This window comes from Sinocyclocheilus anshuiensis, unplaced genomic scaffold (genome assembly GCF_001515605.1).
Source record: "Sinocyclocheilus anshuiensis isolate Anshui unplaced genomic scaffold, SAMN03320099.WGS_v1.1 scaffold1429, whole genome shotgun sequence".
NCBI lineage: Eukaryota > Metazoa > Chordata > Actinopteri > Cypriniformes > Cyprinidae > Sinocyclocheilus > Sinocyclocheilus anshuiensis.
Window position 1 is genome coordinate 590,237 of NW_015548305.1, and position 14,880 is coordinate 605,116.

Consider the following 14,880-nt stretch of genomic DNA (forward strand, 5'->3'; position numbering starts at 1 on the left):
CACAATGCACTGGGTCAGCTGGCCAATCAGAGCAGACTGCGCTTGTCGGAAGGAGGGAATTTGTAGAAAATGAAGCATTTGAGAGAGGCGGGGCATAGAGAACCTACAATAATGTACAGTATTTGAAAAATAATGTGTTTTTTTAACATTAAAGCATGTCAACATATTCTGTTACACCAAATACACAAAATAATGATCCTTAAAAAAGCATCATATGACCCCTTTAAGTTATCAAGAAATGTACAGATATAGTAGTATAAAAATAAATACTTCATATTTTACATAAAATATACATTATTGTAAGCCTGTATTAAAAGAATAACTGTAATTTCATCTAATACATGTTTTTTTTAAACAAAGTAAAGAAAGCATTTCTAAAATGTACACAAAGATAAACAATAACAAAACATTATGCACTAAAAATGAGCACATAATAAAACATTACAGTATGTTTAAACTGCTAACATATTGTACAGTACTAGTTAAAAAAAACATTTTGTGGTGGAGACATACCATATGTCATATATAATACCGTGTACAGAATAATTCATAAAAACATGGCAAATGTACTATTTAGAAATGTTATTTGTTTCAGTTGGTCATAGGTAAAAATTCACTTCATCTAGTGTTTTTTATGTTCTCTGTATCCTGCCACTGAGCTTTCTCAGTTGCTACCTCCGAAACCACATCATCTAGGCCTGATTTAGTTAGTGAACTGTATGATTCAGACTGAATTGCAAGACCGTTTCACCAGTTCACTGAAAAGAAGCAAATTCATTCACAAATTTAACATTGTTGTGATTTTAAACGGCTGACAGAAAAATACTAGACACAACTTGACTATGGAAATATTGTCAGGGTAAATTCAATGCTGTGGGAATTTTATAAATAAAATATCTTGTAATTCACATTTTTTCAGCGTTTTTTTTTTTTTATTGTACATAATGCACACCAAATTCTGTTAGAATATATAATTTAATTAAAGTTTTGGCCTGATGGAAAAAGCTCTAGTATGGAAGACAGATAGATGAATACAGCAACATAATAAAGTTAGTATACAAGGAATTAGTTCTGCTTAAATAAAATGTTTTGTATTTATATTAAAACAAACAAACAAAAAAACATGACAATCACATCAAGAGCAATATTACGTTCAGCTCAATATTCTGGGTATAAATGTTTGATGCTTGAACATGAATTTTTTTAATTCATGTGTATACCTCAGCATGTGTATAATATATGCACGTCAAGTTATTCATCCATACAGCCAAAATGGCCCAGTGCATGACAAAAAAAATGTCTCTGTGAAAATACTTCTTCAAATAGCAACACCACCCATAATAATGGTTATCACTATAGATGGCTGCAGTGATTAGAAATGAGAGAGGGAACGGTGGGGATCTAGACTGTTTTCTTTTTCCCTGTTCCGCAGCTCTACGTCACAGTTTCCCCTTTTCTCCTCTACTGCCCACAGCGGTTTATTCTTCCTAAATGGGCCGGGCATTATTTTCATGAGACATTCATGTAAAACACTGTACATTCCCGGTGGTGTTAATTGCTGCACATCAAGGATTAATGCCATTTGGCACGCACATTTGCGCAAGAGAAGAGAAGAGATTTCCTCTATATCAGGCAGTGGAATCATTATTTGGTTTCTTGTGAATCAGTGCAGTGCAGTCCATTCCTTAAAATCACAGGCCTTATCTAAGTTTGGACAAAACTGTCCATGACGTCTCCACCCAGTTACACCAGCAGCTAATAAGGTTATTGGTGTAAGTTTAACAAAGACACACTACTTCAAAGGTGACGGTTATATACAACAATACATAAGAAGCAAACTTCATATGTAAAACGTGATATCATATAACACTGTCACATCTACACATGGAGAAATGTGGGTCAAAATCCTGTATCTGGGTGAGGTTATTGAAAATAAGAGAAACACTTATTCAATAAAGCACTGTCAGGACAAAACCTATCCCAAAAATTCCTGCTGTCTGTCAGCTTGCCAGTCTATATCTGTCACACCAACGCAAACCGACTGAGATGAGATGAACCTAAGAAATTTGCATAGATTACGGTTGCACTTCTGGTTAAAGAGGACATAATGGAAAATGTTCGCACATACTTAAATTCAATATTAATCATTAAAAGCCGCTGATGCCAGACATCTTAGAACAGTCATATTCATTAAGCAGATAGGTGGAAATATCAGTTTACTAACATCACTATTGTACACTAGTCTGCAATTGTGCATGCGGTCAAGAGTTTTGGGGAAGAGTTTGTAAGTAGGAACAGAAGTTATTGATAACAAGACAAAAATGTGTCATGCGTAAACTGAAGATAATAGTGTTGTTCTTGTTATCGCATACAAAAGCACATACGTCATATCGTGTAATTATATTTAAAAGTAGAACAAAACAGTTCCAAAACGACGTTAAATTATAGTTAAAACTCTTAAGAGAACTTCAGAAACATAAGAGGTTCAGTCACACAGGATGTCATACAAGCAAGCATGATTAATTTTAACGACACGAAACTAGTAGCTGCTACTTTAAAGAACCAGCTTTGAAAAAGGGAGACGAACGCGGATCTAAACATCAACACTTAACAAGACGATAAAAAAATAAAGAAAAATTGAGAGAGAGAAAAAAGAACTTACCGAAACGAGCACAGCAAACAAGACGGTTGCACGGAAGACATTGTCATGAAGTAAAAAATGTTGACCCATAGTGGCAAAAAAACAAACCAAAAGATTTATGTCATTTCATAATTTGGTTAATTTATCAGATACTTTGTTATCTAGAAAAACTGTTTTTATCGTGCAAGATGAAAACGCTGCTGAGGTGCGATGCTGCTCATTCCTGCTTCAGGTGCTCCTGAACTTTTCTCATCTCGACTCTTTCTCTTCACTGAGTGATGGGGGCAGGACGAAACTATTAGCCCCGCCCCCGTGGTGTCTTTTTCGGCTTTAACCAGACATTAACTTGTATAACAGCACCAGCGGACGTTCACCCTTACTAAAATCCTGTTGCAGGCGTCAGAGCAGGCAAGGGAGGTTGAACCTTCACAAAAATGGAACATAACAACAGTGCTTATGTAGCTAACCTTTGCTTTAATCAGTTTACGACGAATGTGCAGAAGAATTCAGATGCATCTAAACCTTTTTTTCTATAACCCTTTAGCCTAGTCAGGTTTTAATTTACGTTTATGCTTTTGGAAGATGCCTTTATCCAAAGCAATTGCAGGTATATATTTTATCACTTCCTGCATTCCCTGAGAATGAGAAAAGACTTTGAAATGGCTAATTGCTACTATTATAACAAATGTTATACCAGCTGTCAGAGCGCAATATAAACTGTGATTTTAAGACAACAGGTCAAGAAAAACTGAAAATGAAGAATATTAAAACAAGTGAAACTGAACGACAGGTTGCCATAATAGTGAAGGCTTGTAGGATGGAAATAACTGCTTATGCATATATAAGTAGAATGGGCTCACTATTCATGTATAAATATGTATAATGTTTGCACATCATTAATTATCAAGAATATTTTAAGATATTAGAGAGCAATTATTTGTGTTATCAAGTAATAAAACCTTTGTTTTATCCATCAGTATTAAATTACATATTAGCTTCCTCAAAAACAAACAAACAAACGAAATCAAAATCCTTCATGGAACTGCAACACAATAATCAGTCATCACTTACCAAGCCATATGAAATAGTGTAGGTTTAAAGAATCAACATCAGTCAAAAAGTTGGCCTATGTGAACTCTGTGATATATTTAAATGACAAGTGAAGCCTAAGCCAGACACTAGCTGCTGATTAGAAAAATGACACAACATTAGGGCTACAATATTATAATACTAATTATTTTTTGTTAGTGGCAATTTTGTGAGTAACTGAAGAAATCAAGGCTAGCAGCAGTAGCACCCTCCCACGACAGATTTGCACCTCACAGAATTTCACACGACACGTTTCAAAGCGTGCTAAAATCAAATCAAATCTTGCTAACCATCTCAATATTAACAGTTCTTTAAATCTTCGTTATCAAAAACAACTTAATTAGTTCATTGTGTATTTGTGAGTATTGTCTGATTAGCAGTGTTGTAAATTTTAACAGTAGTTTTGTTACAAAGTTCATTGAACTATAGTGTCATAATACTTAGCCCAGCAGTTCAGCCTCCCTGTTTGTCAATTAGGACTTTCGTGTTTCCGGCTTCTAAGCACTAGATTGAAAGATTACATTTCCATACTATTCCAGTAAGTTTGAGGTGTCATTCGGTCATACAATACAGCTGTTTCAAGAACATACTATAGTAGACATATTTACAGTAATTGGGTCTTTGAATAGCCCACACAGGGTTATTAGAGGCAGTGTCATCAACCATGATTTGTAGAGGCATTTCAAAAAGAAAGCTTCATAATATATCAATCCAAAGGCCCTTCCAAGCATCAGATCACATTAGGAACTATTTATGCAGAAATCCAGATAATCAAGAATTCACTAACTTTCCCCCTTTGTTTCAGCTGAGCAGTTCAGCAGCAGTCTTGATGATTTGGTATCAGCCCCATAACAGTGTTTCATTGTACATGCTTGTGGGCGCAGTTTTCTCTGCTTTGTGTTTCACTGTTCTCTGTGTTGCAACAGTTTTTCTTTTTTAGGGGGGTCTCAGTCCTGTTCAGTGAACTATGCAGTCTCCTGGGTAACAGAAAGCAAGAAATAGTAGGGCAAACGCAATGCCTAAACAGGAAGTGGTCATACATACAGATCTCTGGTGGATGAAACAGTGAAACTCTTATCTCCCCGCTCACAATAGAAGCTTCTTCTTTTTTTTTTTTACCACACTGATCACAGCACTAAATGCTTTTGTAAACTCTAACTTCCTTTGCAAAATATGGGTGACAACTTGTAGTGCTAAAACTAGTCTGTAAAAGTTTGATTACATATTTTTCAAGCCTAAGTGTAAATGTTACATTTTTTTTAACAACAACAAAACCTAAATAGTGGTGCAAACTTGCCACAACAATTGTTAAGTGGTTGGCTTTAGTATTAGTTTTTTTTTTTTTTTTTTTTATTTTTTTTTTTTTTTTATTGTTATGCGGTTGTTGTTTGTTCTGGGTGATTATTTACTGGTACAGAATAGTTCAGTTATGATATTCAGGTCCCTCATTCAATGTACATCTATGTCATTTTCAGTAATAGCACACTGCTAAATTTGAGGACTCGTGGTGTGGGACGAGGTTAGGGAATTAGGGACATGTTCAAGTATCAGCAAAAATTGCATAACAGTGTGTGTTTGGAGATACATTTAAGTATTATTTGGAAAAGTTTTAAATGTCATTTAAGGAAAACAGTGAACCAGTTCTTAAAAACAGAGGATCCTCGCTTTCCAACGATATTAAGTTGTTTGAAGTCAAACATAAGCTTGAACATAGGATGTATTTGTGTAAATTTAAGTAGGCCTAAAGTTAGGTTCTGTCAGGACAGTATCTATGCCACCCCTCCCACAAAAACAGAAGCTATACCAACCACAACCAGCCTATCTGTCTTTTTTCTCACAGCAGCAGCCATACCAGCTTCCACCACTCCAACAGTAGCACCAACCTCTGTAAAGAAATACCACCTAGCAACAGAAATACGTTATATTTATAAGCTAGATGCACACAGGACTTTAGAGTCTCATAATCAACGAGATACCAACATTATACAGTAATAGAGTTGCCCAAGGCCTCCAAAACTCATGCTGCGTTTGCGTATGATGACCACGGGTGGCGCTGTTGACGTGTATCAACCATAGACTGTATCAACAATGCAGGCTATAGTTAAGCACCACTAGATGGAAGCAGCAGGTACTTGTAGAATATGCAGTCTTTGGGTTTTTAAAACATTGAAAAATATGAGAAATAAGGAATTGAAAGAAAGAAAGAAAGAAAGAAAGAAAGAAAGAAAGAAAGAAACTGAATGAAAACATCTCATTATGTCAGATTCACAAACTGTGACGGACCCTCTTTTCGGAGGTGCAAAACATCCAGTACGTGCTTGCATTTGCTTTAGGAAATGACGCAGTTGCTAATGTGAGTGCTGAGGGAACTGGAGAGAAGAGAGGGCACCAAAGCGCATCCCTCTATATCCCATTGTACCCCGAGACACGTTGCCTAGGTTACACCTCCAGCTGCCACCTGAAGCGAAGCATCGCACCGTCCGCCTCGCGAAACTAAAGACAATACCTCACACGCCAACACCTATTGAAAAGCACACAAAAGGGATCTCACGAAACAAAAATATACTCGGAAGAGAGAGACGGAGCATATTAAGCCACGCACGCACTCAGACCCTCCTTGTTGTGATTGTCAGTGGAGAGAGGCGGGCTCATATGGAGGGCCGCTGCTCGGCTCTGCAGCGTCTCCCGCTGCCTGCTCTTCCTCCGCGCGCGTCTCCGCGAGCGCTGTGATGTGAATATTAATGATGCTGCGCGAATCTCCGCGCTCATTTCCACCGCTTTCACCCATCTGAAAGGTAAGAGCGCATCCGTATTTTGCCGTATTCGGTGCGGTTTGCACTATTATTCAGTGTCCATTTCATGCTGTGGAAGCTCGCGTCGTGTGTTTGAGGATGCTCAGTCGACGCAGTGTTGTTCTCGAAGAGGCGAAGCGAGTCAATGACCGAGGTCTTTCAGTATGGTGCCTGTACGCATATTTATACTGGCTGTTTCGTTCTTAAAAACTACTTCACCTTTGGGATGTGTCATTCAAGCTAAAACAAGTAAACATTTGGTGGTCTTTAGTTGGTGAACACAATGACTGGCGGTCAGTTGAAGGAAATGGTCTTTATGTTTATTGGGACGAAAAACAGATGTACTTACCAGTATGTTTACAGTTAAAGAAGATAATTTCACAGAACCCATTAGATGGATTTTTGGGATATAGAGGGACGCATTTGTGATCCTTAAATGGCATTCAACAAGTGTAGACTATCTCATTCTGCAGTGTGCCTGATATTCTCCTGATAGGCTGCCATCCTGTGTGTGTGTGTGTGTGTGTGTTTGTGTAACTGATTGCTTGCATATATGTGTGTGTGTGTGGGGGCTCTATGCAGTCAGACTATTATATTTTCAGCTTTTTTGACTTTTTGTTTGAATAATTCAGACTTTTGGGTCAATGTAATCTATTAGTGCAGGAATTATTTTTAGGAAGGGAGGTTTGCTTTTAGTCAATGTATTAAGCCAATGAGATTTATATTGCATGGGGAGGGAGACTGGTCCAAATAATCCTCTGCCCATGATTTCAGTCTCTCTCGCTCCCTCTCTCACTCTTTCGCTCCCATCTGTGGCCCTGTCTTTGTCATTTCTTTCTCTGAAATGTATACAACCAGTTAATCACATCAACTATGCGTTTCAGAGGTGGAGAACGAGACGGAGAGGTGGGTTTTTTGGAACTCCCAATCATGGAAATCCAAAGGTGTAGCGCAATAATGGGCCCAGTCTGCAGAACAAAAACACACTGATTTAACTCATCCAGCATAAAGCATAATCCTCTTATACGAGCAAGCACAATTAAACACCGGCCCTATAGTGTAGGGCTGCTGTTATGCAGGTAATCTCTCTCTCTCTCTCTTGCACCCTGTTCTCTTTCATCAAAACTATCAACATAGAAAAATCAGTATTTCCATTAGCTAATTCATTGCAGGGGAAAAATGTTTCCTTTATGGATCCAGATTTCTAATGTGTCCGAAATAAAAGGCCAACAGTTATTGCTGTCCATTGTTGTTGTTAAAAGTGTTGCTGACATATTAACTTTGTTTTAATCTCAGACTATAGTTCATCATAGTGTGTAGGATGTAGAGTCTGCCTTATTTTACAGTGTGGAGGCCGTGGAATATGTCTGTGTTTAGTTTATGCTGTTAATGTGTGCTTGTGTGTAGAGTTTCGGGTTGACTAGCTAGAGATTGCGGCTTTAAAAAGCTCAATACAATGAATTTGCATCTCAGTGGGAACTCTGCGAAAAAAGAAATGGATTTCGTATTTGTTTCAAACACAAAAGGCAGGAAATGCCTATAAATGTTGCACGAGCCAGATGGGAACTGTGTTTCTCCTTTTTATTCCACTATGGATTGGGTCTGCTCTGCTGCATGATCCCTTTGTATGTCTGTGTGTGTAGGTGTTAGAGTGCGTATATCTGTGTGTGTGTGTGGAGGGGGGTGTTGATTGTGGTTCTATATAAACCGTTTGCTGCTGAGTGTATTTGTTTCCATGGTTACCCCCATGCCAATGTAGATCACGTCATCACCAGACCAGACCTCTGCAGCTATTGTTTACTGATCGTAGAGGAGAAGACTGAATGTGTGTTCGGCTTTTAGATACGTTCCCCACAGACCTTAAGTTCTTCATTGTTTTTTGTCCTTTTCGTCTAGCCTGTTGCTTATACTGTGTTTAATTTCTGGATGTCTTGCTTGGATTCATGTCTCCTGCTATATTTTGACCACCTGTCATTTTTCTGTGATAGACACACATGGAGGGCTATTTATTCGAAACCACTGAGTGACTCCTGTTGGTTGACTTGGCACGCAGTGTCCTCTGCTTGTATCGCCATCTGTAGCGCTCCGTACAGAGCTGCATGAGTAAGAATAATCATCTACTGCTAGATATATTGAGATTCTAATGCAATGCAAATTATTTCTATTTTCCTCATTTTTCTTCTCACTACTCCTAGTTTGTTTTAGGTCCCGAGAGAGGTGTTTGTCACTGTCGTGTGAGCCTAACTTTGCTTTTTTATACAGTAAGTCCTTTATTTTTTCTTTATGAATTATGTCTGTTTTTTTTTCTTCTTCAAAAAAGAGAATATTTTGGATTGTGGTGTGGTTTATGAATCTTTTGTATATACACAACACTAGCACACAAGTGTTTTTAGTTTGGCTTAACAAAAGTTAAGTTTTAATAATTAAGATACGTTTGTAAATATAAAAAAAACAGCTATAAATAATAGTAATAAGATATATTCATTTAAATAACAAGTTCATTATTGTTGTGTATGTGCAGTGTAGTTCATTAAGAAAGGAACTGAGGTTGTAATTTTAAAATCTGATGTTTTACATTTGTGAAAATGAAAAGACCAGCACATATTTATTTATTTATTAGTCTTAACACAAATTAAGATAAGTTTAATTCAGTTCATTCAATATTAAGTTTAAATTATTTGTATATATATAGGCCTACTGCCATTCAAAAGTTTATGGTCAGTAAGAAAAAGCAATACTTTTATTCAGGAAGATTGCATTAAATTGCTCAAAAGTGTCAATAAAGACAGATAAATGCTGCTCTTTTGAACTTTCTATTAATCAACAAAACTAATCAGCAGCACAACTATTTTTAACATTGATGATAATAATAAATGTTTCATTAACATCAAATTAGCATATTACTCTAATTTCTGTAGGATCATGTGATACTGAAGATTAGATTATAAATAGAAAACAGTTATTTTAAATTGTAACAGTATTTCACAATATGAGTGTTTTACTGTATTTTTGATCAAATAAAAGCAGCCTGACCATAAGAGACTTCTTTCTGAAATATTAAAAAATCTTACTGACTCCAAACTTTGAATAATAGTGCTTGTGTAGTTATCATTGACAAATGAATGCTGTTTGTCATTTTAAATTCTGATGTTTTACATCTATAAAAATGAAGACACCATTATATGAGAATAAATGAAAACATTCAGGCTTATCATAGTGATTAAAAACACTTTTGCTGAGTTATTATTGAATTATTTGTGGAGAGTAGAGGACACAGAGGTTATCAAATCATTTAAGAACAAAAAAAACATATAGTTTTCCTTAGTAAATATTTAGTCCATGGCCCATTTCATCCTTGGTTTCATTCAGATACCTGCCTGTAAAGGCTGTTTTTTCTTCATCTCTCCCTGTTATACAGTTTGTGGCTGGGATTTGAATGCTGAATGAGCAAGTGGCATGAGATGATTATGCTTAGGTTTGATGATAGACAATCTGTGAAGGGTGTGTACTTGTATGTGTGTGTGTGTGTGTGCGTGTGTATCCTTCAACACAGCGATCTCTTCTCTTTATAGCTCATTCTGATAATTCAAGAGCATCCAGCTGCAGCATGAATAGAGTATAGGAATAAATAAATTAATAATATTCATCAGAGAAGAGAGGTAAAAGAAGAAGGGGGAGTTAAAGATGGATAAAGGTGAAATGGATAGAAGAAAACCATTCACAGATGAGGGTCAGAGGTATGAAGAGAGAGGGGTAAACATTAAAGAAAGGTGAAAGCAGAAAGAAATAGGGAAAAGAAGAGAGGAAAGGAGAAATCCAGAGAAGAGGAGTGATGAGATGAGGGTCAGAGAGAGATAAAGGAGTGAAAGACAGGGGACGGGTGTGTTTGTTGCTGAAGTGACTGTTTTTCTTGTAAATTCAGCCTCAGTGTTTGTGTGTGTGTGTGTGATATATATAGTTACCATACTGCCTATACCAAAATATAAGTAAGTTTCTTTAAAACTAAAGTTTTAGAATATGTACGTTTACATAAATTAATATAAAAGCTTTATTGTATTTTATGAATTAAAATGGTCACTGCTTAGGACAAAGATTAATGTACATCAAAATCAACACATGGCTAATAACATCATTCTAGTAAGAACGAAAGCTTTTCTTAAGACAACTGTATAGAGTAGATTTACTAGCAGATATAGTTATTCTCTAGAAGACCAATGACAAAACTGAAAAATTTATCGCAAATATATTTTTATTTTCCTAAATTAACTAGTATTTTACATATTATTTATCAAAGTAAAGCATTGTAGGTACTTTCTAAATGTAATGTAGTATCTATACAATATTCCAGCAAAGCCTTTGACTAATGAATTGATTGCTGGTTTCCATTTTACTTTTTGTGTGGATTTATGGATTATGGATTTAACAAAATTATATTGGCTGGTTTATTCATGGTTGAATCTCAGTCGGGATTTTGTTGAAACTGCTTTAACTTTGACAAAGCAGTGATATTGTACACCTTTAATTTTTGAAAAGTGATAGTCACAGTGCAGAGTGAAGTGTTTAAATATTAAACACAATGTGTCATAAGCATTTCTGCTGTGAAAAAAGAAAGTGATAAAAATTTGATCAGCAGTAATTCTCAAATGATGTGAGAATATTTCAGTTTAAATGAGCTGACTTCAACTTGTGCCTTAAAATGCCTTGAAACCCAACAAAAGAATATGCTTCCATATGGTCAATGGTTCTCATTAAATTAACACAGAATAATGCAGAAGACTAACAGTAATCATGCAAAATTAGATGGTGAATGTAATGTAATTAGAATAACGTTACTCACTGCTGTTCAAACCTCAAATCTTTTCTTAATGCTAATCATAATGGATCTTTTGATAAGACAGTGCTGTTCACACTGTATATGGCATAACACCCCGTGTTAGCGTTATGTCCGCAGCACTGTCTCATTTGCATAGTCCACCTCTAAATGTGTCATTCCGCCCACAGCAATGCCATGAATTATGAGACTGTACTGCAGAAGCTGTAGTGTACTACTCTGTGATTACATTCAGCTGCATTGCTGCCATTGCTGTTTGCTCCTGTTTGCACTAAATTAGCTGTTCGTTTTGTTTTCGCTGTGTATTTTACATACATTAAATTATCTTCTGACATGGTTTTCTCTGTGTCTGTTTCAGCTGTTTAAAGACAGGACGTTTTAAGAGCAGCATGGCAGAAGCCACCGTTGGAGAGGACTCACCCAAAGAGAAGGAGAGTGCCACCCCACTTACCCACAATACCCTGCCAGGGGTTGGGGTTGCTCTATGGGAAAGAGTATTGAAAGCAAGTGTTACAGCTGGCGCTTTCCTCCTGCTGTACACACTGTCTCAACTCACAGTGAGTTTATGCACATTTCTCAAATAATTAACAAATAATTCCTTGACACGTACATATCACACTTTATGCAGATGTGCACAGTACACCATTAACTATTCATTGATTTTTATTGCTGTATGTGTGAGAGTGTTTCAGTTATACCTATGTTCTGGTTTTGTCTATAAGTGGCAAATTTGGCTTTTAGATGTACAGTAATTAAGCAGTTGATCATTTTGTTTGTCTTTGCGTTTGAATGTGTTTGTGCATATAAGCATAGAAAAACAGGCTGTTCCGGGGTCTGCTGTGATCGACCCTATAGTCAATAACTGCACCGCATGCCTTCCTGTCTGACAAACTGGCTAACAGCTGTGCAAGGCTTATGTATACACATAAACTACCGTTCAAAAATTTGGGGTCAGTACCTTTATACTTTTAATATTCTATTCAGTGAGGCTGCATTATCTTGATCAGAAGTGATAAAATCATTTAATGTTACAAAGAATTCAATTTCAAATAAATGCTGTTCTTTTGAACTTCATCAAAGAATCCTGAAAAATGCATCATGGTTTTATCATGGTATAATGCATTATAATTATTCGTAATGTGCTTTGTATTACATTTATATCTTGTCGTAAATAATTATAAGCAAATTTAAAATGCATAGTGTAACAATGAAATGATAAGTGTTATATTTGTATTAACTGTGGTTACAACTATTCATGAGATTGTACAATGCATTATAAGGTGCATTACAAGGCATAATTAATGCATCAAAATTACTTCTATAATGCATTACACATAAGAGCTTTAAGTAAAGTTTGCAGCACAACTGTTTTTGAGCAGCAGTTCAGCATATTAGAATGATTTCTGAAGGACTGTGTGACACTGAAGACTGGAGTAACGGCTGATGAAAATTCAGCTTTGCAATCGCAGGAATAAATTACATTTAAAAAACAGTTATTATAATTTGTATTAATATTTCACAATATTACTGTTTTTACTATTTGATCAAATAAATGTAGCCTTCAACACAAGACACTTCTTTCAAAAACAATACAAAAAAAATCTTGCCAATCCTAAACTTTTGAACGGTAGTCTATTTGCAAAAAAATTATCATTTATTAATTTGAAATTAAGCTTGTGGCAAAATAGCAAAACACATTTAGTAATTCATATCCAATGTCTCATATCTTTCTTTGCCACCCCTAGTTGTTGATATGTAAGTCACTGTTTTGAAGGGTTTGTGTGTAATAATAAGTGTGTTTTGTTGATGTGTTCAGGGTTTGTGGGTCCTTTACATGCTGAATGGATACAGGGCTTTTCCAGCAGCACATAAAGTTTTGGATCTCCTTCAGTACCTTCTCTCCACCAGTGATGCCTATGATCAACAAGTAATAGAGCTAGAACTGAAATATCTTCTCTGATGCGAAAGAGAATTTTATATCATATGTTGTTCATTGTCTGCAGATGGAGATATGGAGGGTGGAAAGCTTGTTGCCCCTCATAGCCACACTCTTCTTAGGTGTAGTCATCCTTGGTACTGGAGTGAGTATGTTCTTTATGTTTTTGTCTTTTTGTTACTCAGAGCTTTAATTTCGCCTGTTTATAAAATAACTTGTATAAATGCACTACAGCATGTGCTTGAACTTTCCTTTCTCCCCCCACTTGCTGTCACAACAGACGCTGTTCTGCATTAAAACCCTGGTGCCTGGTAACCCATCTTGCTTCCCTGACGACCGTCGTCAGTCCATGAGCAGGCAGCCCTCCTTTACATATTCAGAATGGACAGATGCTAAACAGGAGGATTTCTACGAGCTGGATGCTGTTCCGGAGACGCCCGTGTTTGACTGCTTTATGGACATGAAGACCGAAGCTGACCCTGTCACTCTCACTGTCAAACCTGTGGGCTTGCAGGAAAGGTAAGAAAATCACATCTGTATGCATTGCATTTGATGTATATTACATTGCCAAATTGGCAATCTGATATACCGAGCATTTTCCCAGTGGTCCGATACAATGTTTGTTTGTTTGATACATTCATATAAACCCCCATGCATTTTGAGCATCGAGAAAAGTGAACTTGCTGTGCCTCTACAGAATTTTCTTTGCTAGCGCATCTATTCTCGTGTCCTGACTCTGGTCTTTGTTAACAGACTGTCTTCAGAAAAGTTTCGAAGGCATTTTCTTTTCATCTTATGTCTTTATAAGCACAGCTGCTTTGTTTACAGTGGTCACCAAGATAACGTTTTAGCACTGCTATTCCATAAGCGCCACCTGCTGTCAGAGAGTAAATTTGCATTTTTAGCATATCTTCACAAAGCTGAAGTCAGACCATTCTGTTTGCTTGAAATCTTGAAATTGTACATATTTTGTACATACCTAATTTATATATATATCAGAATCAGAATCAGAATCAGAAAGAGCTTTATTGCCAAGTATGTTTGCACGTACAAGGAATTTGTTATAGTGTCACAAGCTTCCAGTACACGGAGACAACAACAACACACAGATAATAAAAATGAGATGTGAATAAAATACACATGCATAAATGTATTTATTTATTTATTGTTTTTGCAGGTTTCGTCCTCCATAGTATGAGAGCAAATAAACATCTTGTTCATGTACTCTTTCATTCTTTCTTGTCTGTTGCTTAAAGAAATATATATATCAGTGGCGTTCCATCCATATACAGGTGCATCTCAATAAATTAGAATGTCGTGGAAAAGTTAATTTATTTCAGTAATTCAACTCTTTATTTGCCAAACGGCATTAATTTTCTTTAAATCTACCAGTTGCGGTTGCTTCCGTGCGAGCGGATTCTCTGCAGCTTTCTCGTCTACGCTCTGTTGCTATGACTCGTCAGGATTGTAGCGCGTTCTCAGTGATTTGCTGGTCTGCGGTTGATTTAATGCGCGAGGTTATGGTGTTATTTTAATGACAAATGTCGAGAGTGCATTATTGTAGCGCGAAAGCACATTAATACAATGCGCG

The 14,880-nt window shown here is 36.5% G+C and overlaps 2 protein-coding genes across 5 annotated transcripts in view; one reads left to right on the top strand and one right to left on the bottom strand.

Moving 5' to 3' along the window:
- Positions 1-2,879, bottom strand: part of LOC107656190 (receptor-type tyrosine-protein phosphatase eta-like) — a 30,931-nt gene extending 28,052 nt beyond the window's left edge. For all 3 annotated transcript variants that reach the window (XM_016443947.1, XM_016443945.1, XM_016443948.1), the window contains exon 1: positions 2,663-2,879. In XM_016443947.1, coding sequence (XP_016299433.1) covers positions 2,663-2,731 — 69 coding nt within the window. In that variant the 5' untranslated portion in view covers positions 2,732-2,879. The remainder of the gene's footprint in view (positions 1-2,662) is intronic.
- A 3,049-nt stretch (positions 2,880-5,928) lies between these two features.
- LOC107656192 (tyrosine-protein phosphatase non-receptor type 5-like) overlaps positions 5,929-14,880 on the top strand; it is a 19,386-nt gene continuing 10,434 nt past the window's right edge. Inside the window, exons 1-7 of one of the 2 annotated variants that reach the window (XM_016443949.1) lie at positions 5,929-6,525; positions 8,511-8,625; positions 8,718-8,783; positions 11,712-11,910; positions 13,170-13,280; positions 13,357-13,434; positions 13,570-13,808. In XM_016443949.1, coding sequence (XP_016299435.1) covers positions 11,743-11,910; positions 13,170-13,280; positions 13,357-13,434; positions 13,570-13,808 — 596 coding nt within the window. In that variant the 5' untranslated portion in view covers positions 5,929-6,525; positions 8,511-8,625; positions 8,718-8,783; positions 11,712-11,742. The remainder of the gene's footprint in view (positions 6,526-8,510; positions 8,626-8,717; positions 8,784-11,711; positions 11,911-13,169; positions 13,281-13,356; positions 13,435-13,569; positions 13,809-14,880) is intronic. The other variant, XM_016443950.1, reaches the window with a different exon arrangement.